General features: G+C 49.0%; 1 protein-coding gene across 2 annotated transcripts in view; it reads left to right on the top strand.

The window, feature by feature from the left end:
• pkd1a (polycystic kidney disease 1a) overlaps positions 1-16,640 on the top strand; it is a 239,617-nt gene that overhangs the window by 117,696 nt on the left and 105,281 nt on the right. For both annotated transcript variants that reach the window (XM_072481591.1, XM_072481590.1), the window contains exon 16: positions 1,219-4,850. In XM_072481591.1, the coding sequence (XP_072337692.1) occupies positions 1,219-4,850 (3,632 nt within the window). The remainder of the gene's footprint in view (positions 1-1,218; positions 4,851-16,640) is intronic.

The raw sequence follows: 16,640 nt of genomic DNA, 5'->3' as shown, positions 1-16,640 counted from the left end.
GGGTTCAATTCCTGTACTGGCCTCCCCGGACAGGCACCGGAATGTGGGGCTTTTTACAGTAACTTCATTGCAGCCTACTTGTGACAATAAGCGATGATTATTATTATTATTATTATTATTATTAATATTAAGTATCCTTTCCTCACAGTTTTACGAATTAGAAAAATTGTTTGGGGTTCTTGTCCGTTACCCTAACAATCGTTGGGGTCTGGCCTGGTATCCTGACAGGGAACAGGAGGAAATACACAATCAGATCAGCCATGATCTTAATGAATGGTGGGGCAGGCTTGATGGGCCAACTGGCCGACTCCTGCTCCTAGTTCTTATGCCCTTATGTGATGAGGCAAGGTGATTTTTGGAAAGGGTTCAAAAGAGTAAGGGGAGCAACGACTATTTTGGTGAAATGGGGAGTGGAGGGCAAGTAGTGACCCGATTGTAAGGGATAGAGGGAAATCCTTAGGCTAGAGTCAATAATTGGTGAATGGATAAAACAGCCAGCAGCGAAATAATCGACTTAAGCTCTGCCAAGCAATTTAGTTTCAGCCATCCTGTTTTTTTGGGGGGGGGATTCATTCCAGGCAACACTCCTGATTTACCTGACCGAACTCTGCACAGCGATATAGTCAGAGGTGTATCAGAACCTGCCACCCTACCCAACCATCAACAAATAAGTCAATTATCAAGAGGTTTGGCCTGTGGGTTTTGCCCCTCCATTCACGAGTATGTGCTGCACTCAAGCTAAGAGGAGGCGGTTTCTTATGTTAATACCCTAACCCACCGATCTAAGGCGGCTGAAATTCTTTTTAATATTTATCCCTCAGCCAACATAATGTCTGTACATGATCTCACCTCTGTTTGTGGGAGCTTGCTATGCGTACGTTGGCTGCCCTGTTTCCTAAACTCCAACAGTGATCACACTTCATTGGCTGCCGAAAATCACAGGATTGTACGTCTTGGAAAAGTACAATTGGATTTTTTGTTCGCCCGCCAATATTTCCATCCGTGCATGTATCCCACCCCTCAAATCCCCAAACTTTTTCTTTGTGCATGCGGGTGGGATTAATTGAATAGCTTCTTCGAAAGAATTGGTATAAGGCACAGTGGCTGAATGGCCGCCTTCTTTGCTAAACTGTTTTGCTATCTGCAACAGGGAGGGAACAGGGTCGACATTTCAGACGAGTGTGAAGTAAAACCAAATGTTTTGTCTGCTTTCCCTAGGTGAATACAATCTCACCGTTTCTGTCTCGGATAAGTATGATAACATCAGCCAGCTTGTTCCATTGAGGGTCTACAGCTTCCTCAGCAACCTCTCCATTAACGTGAACAGTGAGGTCGTTGCCACTGGTAAAGCGGTTGAATTCGAAGCCAGCCTGCTGCCTCCCACACTCGGGGTGAACTACAGCTGGAGCTTTGGGGACAATTCCACCGAGCGGGTCGGCACTCTTCAAAGAGTCACTCACACCTTCAGCAAGACAGGAAAGTACAGCGTCAGTGTGGAAGCCAGCAACATTGTCAACACCATCAGCACTCAGCTGTGGATCGAGGCGCTGAATGAGATCTCAGACCTGGACATCTCCGACAACAGCCCCACCGAGCTGTCCGCCCCCACCATAGTCAGAGCCTCGGCGAAGACAGGAAGCCGGATCGTGTGGATTTTCAACATGGGGGATGGGATGCCACCCACACGGACCAGTTCCTCGGTGATGAATTACACTTACTCCGAGGTGGGAAACTACACGGTGACCGTCACGGCGGTGAACCCACTCAGCGCCACCAACGCTTCCCGCGTTGTCCATGTCTTCGTGCTGCAGGTCTGCAGGATCCAACCGGCAGGATGTGTCCAGGAGCTGCTGGAGATCAACTTCACGGCGTACACACCAGGTGATTCAGCAAACTACAAGTTCTTCTGGGACTTTGGCGATGGCTCTTCCAACGAGACAATCCAGGGGGACCCCAACATCAGCCACAATTACACCAGAAGCGGAGACTTCTCGCTCGACCTGGTTGTGTCCAGCAGTGTGAACAAAGTCAATTATTACTCCAATATGTGTGTGCAGCCCGCCATTCGCAAGGTGACCGTCACCCCTTCAAACAGCTTTGTTAAACTGGGGGAAGAAAGCAGAGTTAAAGTGGAGGTTTTCCCCTGGGGTCAGTACACCTATCTATGGGATTTTGGCACCGGAGTTATTCCACACGTTCATGGGAAGGAGGCAAACTTCACCTTTGGTACCTCGGGTCTGCACTGGGTCAATGTGACAGTCTTCAATAACGTCTCGTCAAGCAGTGGAGGCGCCTGGGTAGAGATTCAGGAGGCGGTAACGTGGCTGCAGATTAAAATGGAGAGCGTGGAGTCGCTGGCAGATCTTGTGCTGAACCAGTTCTACACCTTTGTGGCCCTTGGCGACGGTAGCGAAGTCCAGTACAGCTGGGATTTTGGCGACGGTGCTAATGGGACGGGTGTCAATATCACGCACTCGTATGTTGTTGCTGGTAACCTCACGGTCAGGCTGGTGGGGAGGAACAGGGTAAGCGACAGCGAGACACAGGAGGAGATCAGTGTTAAAACCCCACTGCGAGGGCTGGTGCTCACAGCAAACTCCACACGCACCCCGGTGAATGCGTCCGTTGCCTTCCAGGCCACTCTTCAAGCAGGCGATTTTGTCCATTACTCTTGGTCTTTCTGCCGCTGCTGCGAACCATTGGACGGCAAGGCCACCACCACCTACACTTTCACTAGCCCCGGCACGTTTAACATTACGGTTCTGGCGAGGAATGGAGTGAGCTCGAAGCAGAGCAGCATCCAGGTACATGTGCTGGAAGAAATAGAAGGCCTGGAGTTGAGATTGGGCGACCTGGTTGAGGACTGCTGTCTCGCCGTCAATCAAACGCTCTGGTTCCAAGCAGCAAGCAGGTTTGGCACCGAGGTTTCATACAGTTGGACTGTCCTGCAGGCAGGCATTGTCATGTTCCATTCCAATGCAACGTCTTCTCAAATGTGCTTTGTGGGAGCGGGTTCCTATGAGATTGTCCTTCAGGCGAGCAACCTGCTGGGCACCATGACCGCCAACAAGCTGATTGCAGTTCTGGAGCCAGTTGACATTGTTACGTTGCGAGCCTCACCCGAGCCAGTGGCCGTGAACACATCCACCAACATCACCATGTCCATGGGCAGTGGCACAAATGTGACTTACAGTTGGGCACTGGACAGGAATGCTACTGTTTCCACTCACCTCCCATTCATTAGTTACAGTTTCCAAAGTCCTGGAGTCAAGAAGCTTCATGTCACCGCAGCAAATAAACTCAGTTCCCGCAATACGACTCTGCTGATCCGTGTCCAGGAACCAGTGGCTGGTGTGGCCATCACCGTGGGCAACTCACACAGTCAGTACTACTTGGTCACAAACAATACCACGTTCTTCCAGGGAAGCGTATTAAGTGGAACCAATGTTTCCTGGCTGTGGACGCTACCGTTCACCATAGAACAGGAGCTTGGACAGGAAATAAATGGATCTTTCTATTTGCCTGGTGTTTATGACATCAGGTTAAATGCCTCGAATGATGTTAGTTGGGAGACAGCTTTGCTGAATATCACAGTCCAAGATGAAATACGGGGACTTCAGCTCGAAGCCTCCAAACGGGTGGTTGCGCCAGGCCAAGATGTGATTTTCACAGTTAGGTTGTCCTCCGGGACCGATGCCAGCTTTTGGTTACGGGTTGGTGATAATTTTACAATGCCGCTGAACAGCACACACTACAGGTACCGTTTCAATAGCCTCGGCACGTACAGAGTGACCCTGAAGGCACTAAACCAAGTCAGTTGCGAGCGCACCAGCGTTGATATTCACGTGATCGAGCCAGTCACGGATTTAAGGCTGGTGGATTGCGATGAGCAAGCCATCCCCACAGGGGGAACAAAAACCTTTCATGCTGTGGTTTCCAGTGGCTTTCAAGTGTCATACCTGTGGCACTTTGTGCTGGGTGACTTTTCTGACAATATCACCGGTCAAAACGTTTCATACACACCAAAGATGCAAGGCCAGTTAAGTGTCTTCCTAAGTGCATTCAACAATGTATCTAGGGAGGACATTTCAGCAGGGATTCTGGTACAAAATCAGATTCTAACGGCTAGGCTAACCGCGACACCATTCATCACTGTGGTCAATGACACAGTCCACCTGAGTCTCGCTGTGACCCCTAGTTTCAGCCAAGGAACCTTCTTGTGGAAGTTTGGAGATGGGTCCCCAGTTAAGCTTGCAAACACGTCAGTTATGTTTCACTCTTATTTACGTCCTGGACATTACCTGATCGTGGTCAATGCGTCTAACTTGGTGAGTTTCTATGTTGCACGGGCCACAGTGACCATCCTGTTGTTGAAATGTGATCCACCCAAGATCAGTGTGATCCTGAGTGATACCATGCAACGGTCTCAGAGAAACTATTTGGAGGCAGACGTTGACCTCAGAGGATGTACGGTGTACCAGGTGGAATATCTGTGGGAGATCTACAAGGCTTCCAGCTGCCTGACTTTACAAGAAGTGAATGAAGTGCGGCCGAGAAATGTGGACTTGAAGAGACCCCGGCTGCTGCTGCCCAACCTGGCGTTAGACATCGGCAGATACTGCATTGTATTTACCGTCTCCTTTGAGGGTACCTCGTTTGTGAAGATCACGCATTCCACTGTAACAGTCATTCCCAGCGCTCTCGTCCCAATAATAGATGGAGGAACATTCAGGTCGTGGTCCACAGTGCAGGATCTTGTGATGGATGGCACCGAGTCTTATGATCCTGACCAGTCTGCCAACAGTCAAACACCTCTGACCTATGAGTGGTCATGCACAGTTTCATGCCTGGTAAGGTTCTGTTGTAAGTCCTATATGTCCTGCATCGTAGGTAGATTGGCCACGCGAAATTGCTCCTTAATTGGAAAAAAAATGAATTGGGTACTCTAAATTTAGTTCTTAAAATGTGGAAATGTTTTTTTTATTTCTATATGTCCTCTCCTTCGAGCTACATTTAATATATTTGTGTTTTGGGATAAAAACGTGATAGCCAGACCAAAAGAAAGGTCTGACTCCTCATTTCAATAATTGCTCACAAGCAATTGTGGGCTGATTTAGCACAGGGCTAAATAGCTGGCTTATAAAACAGACCAAGGCAGGCCAGCAGCACGGTTCAATTCCCGTATCAGCCTCCCCGAACAGGCGCCGGAATGTGGCGACTAGGGGCTTTGAAGCCTACTTGTGACAATAAGCGATTTTCATTTTCATTTCAATTTCATTGAACTTAAGAGGAAGTGAGAAAAATACGGGCGGGATAAAGAGTTTCAGATGGGAGAGAGTGGGAAGAAGCCCATGTGAAGAATAAACACCAGCATAGACCATTTGGGTGGAAGGGCCGGTACTTTCGATGTAAGTTCCAAACTCGCTGCTTCACAATCAGCATTTCTGCACTAATATTGGGATTTTCAGCCTGAAACTCCCACAAACTGGGGAAGAAACTGGTGGAATGCAGCCCCACTCAATCACTCTGTAGAATACTACTGGGCTGCCAAATAAGAGCTGCAAAACTGTGCTGACTGCTGATCAGTGAAAACGGTTGAATGAGCCATTCATTGCAAAGCAGCCTAGTTGGAAATGTCTACGATGAAGCTGACCAAGGCATCAAGATTAGCTGCTAACCTTCTGGTCCCTCGCCTTCAGGAGACAAATACTCAACATTTGGATGCTGAATTCAGTATTCGTCCCATTCGTGACGATCTCCTCCAGTCCAACACTCCTCCGACATACCTGTTTTCCAGTTCTAGCTGTCTCTGTGTCCCTGGTTTCCATTACTCCCATCATTGGGGATGTACCTTCAGCTGCTTAGGTTTGAAGATCTGGTATTCACTCTCAAACCATCCCTCTGTCCTTTTAAGATGTAACTTAAAATCCACCTCTTGATTATGCTTTTAGCCAACTGTCCTAATAACGTCTAATCATAGAATCCCCACTGTGCAGAAGAAGGCCATTCTGCACCAACCCTCCGAAGGTGCACTCTACCAAGGTCCACTCTACAGCCCTATCCTGTAACCCTGTGCATTGATCCTGGCCAATCCACCTGCACATCTTTGGACATTAAAGGGTAATTTATCATGGCCAATCCACCTAATCTGCACACCTTCAGACTATGGGAGGAAACTGGAGCACTCAGGGAAACCCACGCAGACACGGGGGGAATGTGCAAACTCCACACAGACAATCACCCCAAGGTCAGAATCAAGTCCCTGGCTCTGAGGGGCAGCAATGCTAACCACAGTGCCACCGTACCGCCATAAAGTGGTTCAGTGTCAAATGACGTTCCTGTAAAACATCATTGAATGTCTTACTATGTCACTGGGGTTATATAAATAAAGCATTTAACTCGTCTAATCTGCATATTTGGGTTTCATACTCTTGGCCTACCAAAATCCCACTTCAGTGGAGGTTGTCAAATTTTGTTTATAATAATAATAATCTTTTTATTGTCACAAGCAGGCTTAGATTAACACTGCAGTGAAGTTACTGTGAAAATCCCCAAGTTGCCACATTCCTGTTCCGTTTCTCAAGTATCTCAACTCTCCCGTCACACCAATGAACCACCTCTTCAATTCCCCGAATACATTGAATGCACCGGCCAGCAGCTGATTGGAAATGGTTATCATGGCTGGGATCCCTGTTGCGAGCCCACGCCGCGACCGATACTAGCGAGGACCGAAAATTTGGCATTCAGCAAAATCTCCCATTCACTGCAGTGAGACCGGGTCGGGTGCGTGGAGATGGGAAAATTCCCGGCTTTGCGAACTTGACCTTTAAAGTGGCTGCCTGCAGTTCAAATTTTCATCCGGGCGTGTTGTGTGTGTGTATGGGGGGGGGGGGGGGTAGACTGGAATAGACGTCAGGCCTGCCGCCCCTGGAATGAGTGGGGAGGTTTCCAGATGCATAAGCGGCCATGTTGGGCAGTGGAATGTCTACCTCTGTGCTCCTGAGTTTTAGAACATAGAACATAGAACAATACAGCGCAGTACAGGCCCTTCGGCCCACGATGTTGCACCGAAACAAAAGCCATCTAACCTACACTATGCCATTATCATCCATATGTTTATCCAATAAACTTTTAAATGCCCTCAATGTTGGCGAGTTCACTACTGTAGCAGGTAGGGCATTCCACGGCCTCACTACTCTTTGCGTAAAGAACCTACCTCTGACCTCTGTCCTATATCTATTACCCCTCAGTTTAAAGTTATGTCCCCTCGTGCCAGCCATATCCATCCGCGGGAGAAGGCTCTCACTGTCCACCCTATCCAACCCCCTGATCATTTTGTATGCCTCTATTAAGTCTCCTCTTAACCTTCTTCTCTCCAACGAAAACAACCTCAAGTCCGTCAGCCTTTCCTCATAAGATTTTCCCTTCATACCAGGCAACATCCTGGTAAATCTCCTCTGCACCCGCTCCAAAGCCTCCACGTCCTTCCTATAATGCGGTGACCAGAACTGTACGCAATACTCCAAATGCGGCCGGACCAGAGTTCTGTACAGCTGCAACATGACCTCCCGACTCCGGAACTCAATCCCTCTACCAATAAAGGCCAACACTCCATAGGCCTTCTTCACAACCCTATCAACCTGGGTGGCAACTTTCAGGGATCTATGTACATGAACACCTAGATCCCTCTGCTCAGCCACACTTTCAAGAACTTTACCATTAGCCAAATATTCCGCATTCCTGTTATTCCTTCCAAAGTGAATCACCTCACACTTCTCTACATTAAACTCCATTTGCCACCTCTCAGCCCAGCTCCGCAGCTTATCTATATCCCTCTGTAACCTGCTACATCCTTCCACACTATCGACAACACCACCGACTTTAGTATCATCTGCAAATTTACTCACCCACCCTTCTGTGCCTTCCTCTAGGTCATTGATAAAAATGACAAACAGCAACGGCCCCAGAACAGATCCTTGTGGTACTCCACTTGTGACTGTACTCCATTCTGACCATTTCCCATCAACCACCACCCTCTGTCTTCTTTCAGCTAGCCAATTTCTGATCCACATCTCTAAATCACCCTTAATCCCCAGCCTCCGTATTTTTTGCAATAGCCTACCGTGGGGAACCTTATCAAACGCTTTGCTGAAATCCATATACACCACATCAACTGCTCTACCCTCGTCTACCTGTTCAGTCACCTTCTCAAAGAACTCAATAAGGTTTGTGAGGCATGACCTACCCTTCACAAAGCCATGCTGACTATCCCTGATCATATCATTCCTATCTAGATGATTATAAATCTTGTCCCTTATAATCCCCTCCAAGACTTTACCCACTACAGACCTGAGGCTCACCGGTCTATAGTTGCCGGGGTTGTCTCTGCTCCCCTTTTTGAACAAAGGGACCACATTTGCTGTCCTCCAGTCCTCTGGCACTATTCCTGTAGCCAATGATGACATAAAAATCAAAGCCAAAGGTCCAGCAATCTCTTCCCTGGCCTCCCATAGAATCCTAGGATAAATCCCATCAGGTCCCGGGGACTTATCTATTTTCAGCCTGTCCAGAATTGCCAACACCTCTTCCCTACGTACCTCAATGCCATCTATTCTATTAGCCTGGGGCTCAGCATTCTCCTCCACAACATTATCTTTTTCCTGAGTGAATACTGACGAAAAATATTCATTTAGTATCTCGCCTATCTCTTCAGACTCCACACACAATTTCCCATCCCTGTCCTTGACTGGTCCTACTCTTTCCCTAGTCATTCGCTTATTCCTGACATACCTATAGAAAGCTTTTGGGTTTTCCTTGATCCTTCCTGCCAAATACTTCTCATGTCCCCTCCTTGCTCGTCTTAGCTCTCTCTTTAGATCCTTCCTCGCTACCTTGTAACTATCCATCGCCCCAACCGAAACTTCACACTTCATCTTCACATAGGCCTCCTTCTTCCTCTTAACAAGAGATTCCACTTCCCTGGTAAACCACGGTTCCCTCGCTCGACGCCTTCCTCCCTGTCTGACCGGTACATACTTATCAAGAACACGCAGTAGCTGATCCTTGAACAAGCCCCACTTATCCAGTGTGCCCAACACTTGCAGCCTACTTCTCCACCTTATCCCCCCCAAGTCACGTCTAATGGCATCATAATTGCCCTTCCCCCAGCTATAACTCTTGCCCTGCGGTGTATACTTATCCCTTTCCATCATTAACGTAAACATCACCGAATTGTGGTCACTGTCCCCAAAGTGCTCTCCTACCTCCAAATCCAACACCTGGCCTGGTTCATTACCCAAAACCAAATCCAACGTGGCCTCGCCTCTTGTTGGCCTGTCAACATATTGTTTCAGGAAACCCTCCTGCACACACTGTACAAAAAACGACCCATCTATTGTACTCGAACTATATCTTTCCCAGTCAATATTTGGAAAGTTAAAGTCTCCCATAATAACTACCCTGTTACTTTCGCTCATATCCAGAATCATCTTCGCCATCCTTTCCTCTACATCCCTAGAACTATTAGGAGGCCTATAAAAAACTCCCAACAGGGTGACCTCTCCTTTCCTGTTTCTAACTTCAGCCAATACTACCTCGGAAGAAGAGTCCCCATCTAGCATCCTCTCCGCCACCGTAATACTGCTCTTGACTAGCAGCGCCACACCTCCCCCTCTTTTGCCTCCTTCTCTGAGCTTACTAAAACACCTAAACCCCGGAACCTGCAACATCCATTCCTGTCCCTGCTCTATCCATGTCTCCGAAATGGCCACAACATCGAAGTCCCAGGTACCAACCCACGCTGCCAGTTCCCCTACCTTGTTTCGTATACTCCTGGCATTGAAGTAGACACACTTCAAACCACCTACCTGAACGCTGGCCCCCTCCTGCGACGTCAAATCTGTGCTCCTGACCTCTATACTCTCATTCTCCCTTACCCTAAAACTACAATCCAGGTTCCCATGCCCCTGCTGCATTAGTTTAAACCCCCCCAAAGAGCACTAACAAATCTCCCCCCCAGGATATTTGTGCCCCTCAGGTTCAGATGTAGACCATCCTGTCTGTAGAGGTCCCACCTTCCGCAGAAAGAGCCCCAGTTATCCAAAAATCTGAAACCCTCCCGCCTGCACCATCCCTGTAGCCACGTGTTTAAATGCTCTCTCTCCCTATTCCTCATCTCACTATCACGTGGCACGGGCAACAACCCAGAGATAACAACTCTGTTTGTTCTAGTTCTGAGCTTCCATCCTAGCTCCCTGAAAGCCTGCCTGACATCCTTGTCCCCTTTCCTACCTATGTCGTTGGTGCCAATGTGGACCACGACTTGGGGCTGCTCCCCCTCCCCCCTAAGGACCCGGAAAACACGATCCGAGACATCACGTACCCTTGCACCTGGGAGGCAACATACCAAACGTGAGTCTCTCACGCTCCCACAAAATCTCCTATCTGTGCCCCTGACTATAGAGTCCCCAATTACTAATGCTCTGCTCCTCTCCCCCCTTCCCTTCTGAGCAACAGGGACAGACTCCGTGCCAGAGGCCCGTACCCCATGGCTTACCCCTGGTAAGTCGTCCCCCCCACAAGTATCCAAAGCGGTATACTTGTTTCTCAGGGGAACGACCGCAGGGGATCCCTGCACTGACTGTTTTTTCCCAGTCCCTCTTACAGTTACCCACCTATCTCCAATCTTTGGTGTAACTAATTCCCTGAAGCTGCTATCTATGACCCCTTCTGCCTCCCGAATGATCCGAAGTTCTTCCAACTCCAGCTCCAGTTCCCTAACTCGGTCTTGGAGGAGCTGGAGATGGCAGCACTTCCTGCAGGTAAAATCAGCAGGGACACTAACTGCATCCCTCACCTCAAACATCCTGCAGGAGGAACATTGTACTCCCTTCCCTGCCATTCCTCTAACTTTCTACCAAGATCTGGCTAACAACTAAATTAAATTTTTATAAAAAATAATAATAATATAATAAAAATATGGTACTTACCTCAGACCAATGGGTTTTATTATTAGGTTAGAGGAGGAGGGCGGGTGGGAGACACTACACGTGTAGTGTCTCGGGTTTCCTCTCCACCAGAATTTATTGGTGAGGGTCTTCCCAGACGTCCGCGGGTCGACTTCCTGATCCCGCCTAAAAAACTAATTTAAAGAAAAGAGAAAAAGTCTCAGCTCCTGCTGAAACTGACTCACCACTCACCAGCTGCTCTCACGCCGCCGAAATCGACTGGCCTGCCCCTGCAAAGAGAAGTGCTTTTAAAGGTTGACTTACCTCCCAGCACCCTCCTTCCGCAATGCTCCCGCTGAAACTGACTAACCAGCTGCTCTCACGCCGCCGAAATCGACTGGCCTGCCCCTGCAAAGAGAAGTGCTTTTAAAGGTTGACTTACCTCCCAGCACCCTCCTTCCGCAATGCTCCCGCTGAAACTGACTAACCAGCTGCTCTCACGCCGCCGAAATCGACTGGCCTGCCCCTGCAAAGAGAAGTGCTTTTAAAGGTTGACTTACCTCCCAGCACCCTCCTTCCGCAATGCTCCCGCTGAAACTGACTAACCAGCTGCTCTCACGCCGCCGAAATCGACTCTTTTATTGAATTAATTTTTTTAAAAATTGCAACAAGAATCAGCCCTCCAGTCCTTACCCACCCACATAATCCCCATGCCCATCCATGCCAATCTAGGCCACCTCATGCCCCCCACACACCCCATGATTCCTCATGCCCCCAATGCCAACCTATGCCCCTCTAACCACCATCCATGACACTTCATATCCCCGTTGCCTTCCCACATTCCCATGATTCTTTATAGTGCCTACGTAAACTCAGTGCCAGATCATGCCAGCCCATGCCCCCACCCACTACCCATTGCTCTTTCCCCCTTGTATCCTTTGACAGTTCTTTGACAGCTTTGACAGTTCGAGTGAGTTTAAGATCTGTTGACATACAATGTTTACTTTGACAGTCCCAAAGGGTGTCTTGTCTACCCAAAAGGGTGCCTTACCTCCCCTAAAGAAGTCCTGGGGTCAGATCTATAGGGGCACCCTTTCTCTCCAATAGAATACCTTGGCTATCCAAATGAATCCACCATGTTCAGACCAGCTCTTAACTGGTCTAAACTGCACTCTTTGGATTTCATACTCCTGGTCTCCCAAAATACCATTTCAGTGGTGATTTTCTATAAACCATGTGCGAACCCTGGCCTGACTCGAGTCCCACCCCCACAAAAATAGAAAATGCCGTGTTCCAGGGTGGGACTTTGATTTCTAGGCTCGTCGGCCATTTGTGCCACAGCCGAGAGACTCTATGCCGTGGCGAAAATCTGGCCCTCAGTCTACTTCAAGGTATGTTTTGGTGAAGGCCTGTCTAACCCTGTCCTTTAGATTCTTGCAGCACAGAAGGAGGTCATCCAGCCTGTGCCTGCTCTTTAAAGAGCTATCCGATTAGTCCCAATCCCCCATCTCTTCCCCGTATCCTGATAATTTCCTTTCCTTTTCAAGCACATGCCCAATTTCCATTCAATCTACTTCCTGTACACCTTCAAGCAGCGCATTCCAGATCATAACATACTGTGGAAAATAGAAATTCTCTTTATCCCTCTGTTACAATTCCAGACCAGACTGGACCGGATACTGGGCCGAAACCCCAATATTTTAGTTTATTTGTAAGACTGTACAGAAAGAGTGATTCGCTCCAGGAGTGATTGCATGAAGAAATAGGGCTCAGTTATTTTTAAAACAAAATTTTATTATGACTACAATATTGAATCTTTTTAACTTCACAGAAAAGAACAGCTTTCAATTACCTCTTAACCACTACTACTCAATTTCCCATTAAACAACAAGAAAAGAAACATACAGCTCTGAACCTATCTTCCTGTGGGAGAACTGTGGACTCAGCATCAGGCAGATCAGACATCAACTCCTCTCTCCAATGAACTCTCAAAAAAACTGCCTCCCCAAAGTTTTTCAAATTGTCTCTCTGAATTCCGTGGCTCTACCCAGCAGTGATCTCATCTCCCCAAGCTAAAAAACAAATCATTTCTGCAGGCTGCAAAGCACATTAACTCCCCAGGGACTTTCCCAGTCAAACCACAGTCCATTAGCCCAGACTGAAAAAACATATTCCTTTCTCAATTTCACCTTCTGGCTGCTAAAAGCACGCAGGCCCTGCAAAACAGAACTATTTTTATTTATTTTTTTTAAAATATTTTTATTAAAGTATTTGAAAATTTTTATAAAAATAACATAGACAATGACATCACCATAGTATAATAAACATTTCCCTCCCCATCTCAAACTTCACACACCCTAACCATACAACAACAATCCGGTCCTCCCCCCCCCCCCCCCCCTTGAAATACTGCATAATTTTTCCCGAGAAAGTTGACGAACGGCTGCCACCTCCGGGTGAACCCGACCATTGACCCTCTTAAGGCGAACTTTATTTTCTCGAGACTGAGAAACCCAGCCATGTCACTAACCCAAGTCTCTACACTCGGGGACTTCGAGTCCCGCCACATTAACAAGATCCGTCTCCGGGCTACCAGGGAGGCAAAGGCCAAGACGTCAGCCTCTTTCACCTCCTGAACTCCCGGCTCTTCCGACACTCCAAAGATCGCTACCTCCGGACTCGGCACCACTCGTGTTTTTAGCACCGTGGACATTGCCTTAGCAAAACCCTGCCAAAACTCTCTAAGCTTCGGGCATGCCCAGAACATGTGGACATGATTTGCTGGGCTTCCCGCGCACCTACCTCGCACACCTATCTTCTAGCCCGAAAAACCTGCTCATCCTAGCCGCTGTCATGTGTGCCCGGTGGACTGCCTTAAATTGTATCAGGCTAAGCCTGGCACATGATGAGGATGTATTAACCCTGCTTAGGGCATCCGCCCATTGACACGCCTCTATCTCTCCACCTAGCTCCTGTTCCCACTTGCCCGAAAGCTCCTCCACCGGAGTTCCCTCCGCCTCCGAAAGCTTCTGGTAAATATCTGAAACCTTCCCCTCGCCCACCCAGGTACTGGAGACTACTCTATCCTGTATCCCCGTGGCGGCAGCAGCGGGAAGGCCGGCACCTGTTTTCTCAGGAAGTCTCGCACCTGCAAATACCTAAAACCATTCCCTGCTGGCAATTCAAATTTATCCTCCAAGGCTTTCAAGCTGGGGAAGCTCCCGTCTATAAATAGATCCCCCATCCTTCTAATTCCTGCCCTTTGCCAACTCCGGAACCCACCGGTTCTAGCCTACCTGGTACAAACCTATGATTATTATAAATCGGGGTCCAAACTGATGCTCCCCCCACTCTCTTATATCTCCTCCATTGCCCCCAGATCCTCCGAGCCGCCACTACCACCGGACTTGTGGAGTATCGGGCTGGCGAGAACGCACAGGTGCCGTTACCAAGGCTCCCAAACTGGTGTCTTTATATGACGCCGCCTCCATCCGCTCCCATGCCGACCCCTCCCCCACTACCCACTTCCTAATCATGGCTATATTAGCCACCCAGTAGTAATTGCAGAAGTTCGGCAGTGCCAACCCACCCTCCCCCCGACTGCGCTCCAGCAACACTTTCTTCACTCGCGGGGTTTTACCCGCCCACACAAAGCCCAAAATAACCTTATTCACCCGCTTGAAAAAGGCCTTTGGGATGAAGATGGGGAGGCACTGAAAGACAAACAGAAATCTGAGGAGAATCGTCATTTTCACGGTCTGTACCCTCCACGCCAGTGATAGTGGGAGCATGTCCCACCTCTTAAAGTCCCCTTCTATTTGTTCTACCAACCGGGATGCAGTGCCTCCCATTCCCGGGCCACCTGGGTTCCCAGATATTGAAAGCTCTTCCCCACCATTCTAAGTGGCAGCTCTCCCAGTCTCTTCTCCTGTCCTCTTGCCTGTATCGCGAACATCTCGTTTTTCCCCATGTTCAATTTATACCCTGTAAAATTGCCAAATTCCCCCAAGATTCACATTACTTCCCCATCCCCTCCAACGGGTCTAAAATATACAAGAGCAGGTCATTTGCGTAAAGCGAGACCCGGTGCTCCACCCCCACCCCACCCCCGAACCAGCCCTTTCCAGTTCCTAGACGCTCTTAACGCCTTGGCCAATGGCTCTATGGCCAGAGCAAACAGTAACGGGGAGAGAGGGGGCACCCTTGCCTCGTCCCTCGGTCTAGTTTAAAGTACCCCGACCTCAGCTGGTTCGTACGCACACTCGCTATTGGTGCCTGATAGAGCAACCACACCCAGTCAATAAAGCCCTCACCAAACCCAAACCTTCCCAGCGCCTCCCACATGTAATTCCACTCCACCCGGTCAAAAGCCTTCTCCGCATCCATCGCTACCACCACCTCCACCTCCTCTCCTTCTGAGGGCATCATAATAACATTGAAAAGCCTTCGAACATTGGCCTTGAGTTGCCTGCCCTTTACAAATCTCATCTGGTCTTCCCCTATCACCCCCGGGACACAGTCCTCTATCCTTGTGGCCAGTATCTTAGCCAGCAGTTTGACATCCACATTCAGTAGAGAAATCGGCCTGTATGACCCGCATTGCTCCGGATCCTTCTCCCGTTTCAGGATCAATGAAATTGAGGCCTGCGACATTGTTGGGGGGAGGACACCCTTCTCTCTTGCTTTATTAAATGTCCTCACCAGCAGTGGGCTCAATATCTCTGAAAACTTCTGATAGAATTCCACCGAGTAGCCGTCAGGCCCCGGGGCCTTGCCCGACTGCATGCCTTCCAGCCCCTTGATTATTTCCTCAATCTCAATTGGGGCTCCCAACCCTTCCACCAGATCCTCATCTACCCTCGGGAACCTCAACTGATCCAAAAACTGCCTCATCCCTCCACCCCAGCCGGGGGTTCCGACTCATATAATTTACGATAGAAGTCGTTAAACACCTCGTTCACCCCCGCTGGGTCCAGTATAATATTCCCGCCTCTACTCTTTACTTTACCTATCTCCCTGGCTGCCTCCCTTTTCCTGAGCTGGTGCGCCATCATTCTGCTAGCCTTTTCCCCGTACTCATAAATCGCCCCCTTGCCTTCCTCAACTGTTCCTCTGCTTTCCCTGTGGTCAACAGCCCAAACTCCGCCTGTAACCTCCGCCGCTCCCTCAGTAGCCCCGCATCCGGGGCCTCCGAGTATCTCCTGTCCACCTGGAGTATCTCCTCCACTGATCTATCCTTCTCAACCCATTCCGCCTTTTCTCTGTGGGCCCCTTATCGAGATTAATTCCCCTCTGACCACTGCCTTCAGAGCTTCCCAAACCGTCGCTGCGGAGACCTCCCCCGTATCATTTGTTTCCAGCTAGATCTGGATGGACTTGTTAATCCGCCCACAGATCGCTTCGTCCGCTAGCAACCCCACATCCAGTCTCCACAGCTCCAGTCTCCACAGCAGGCGTTGCCCTCTCTCCACACTAACCTGTGGATCCACCCAATGCGGGGCATGATCTGACATTGCGATTGCCGAGTACTCCGTATCCACCACCTTCGATATTAGCACCCAGCTCAGAACAAAAAGTCGATGCGAGAGTATACCTTGTGGACATGTGAGAAAAAGGAAAACTCCTTCGCCCTTGGCCGTGCAAATCTCCATGGGTCTACTCCCCCCATCTGTTCCATAAACACCTTCAATTCCT

Source organism: Scyliorhinus torazame, chromosome 17 (genome assembly GCF_047496885.1).
Source record: "Scyliorhinus torazame isolate Kashiwa2021f chromosome 17, sScyTor2.1, whole genome shotgun sequence".
NCBI lineage: Eukaryota > Metazoa > Chordata > Chondrichthyes > Carcharhiniformes > Scyliorhinidae > Scyliorhinus > Scyliorhinus torazame.
The sequence above is the reverse complement of the archived record's forward strand: the minus strand, read 5'-3'. Positions and strand labels throughout refer to the sequence as shown.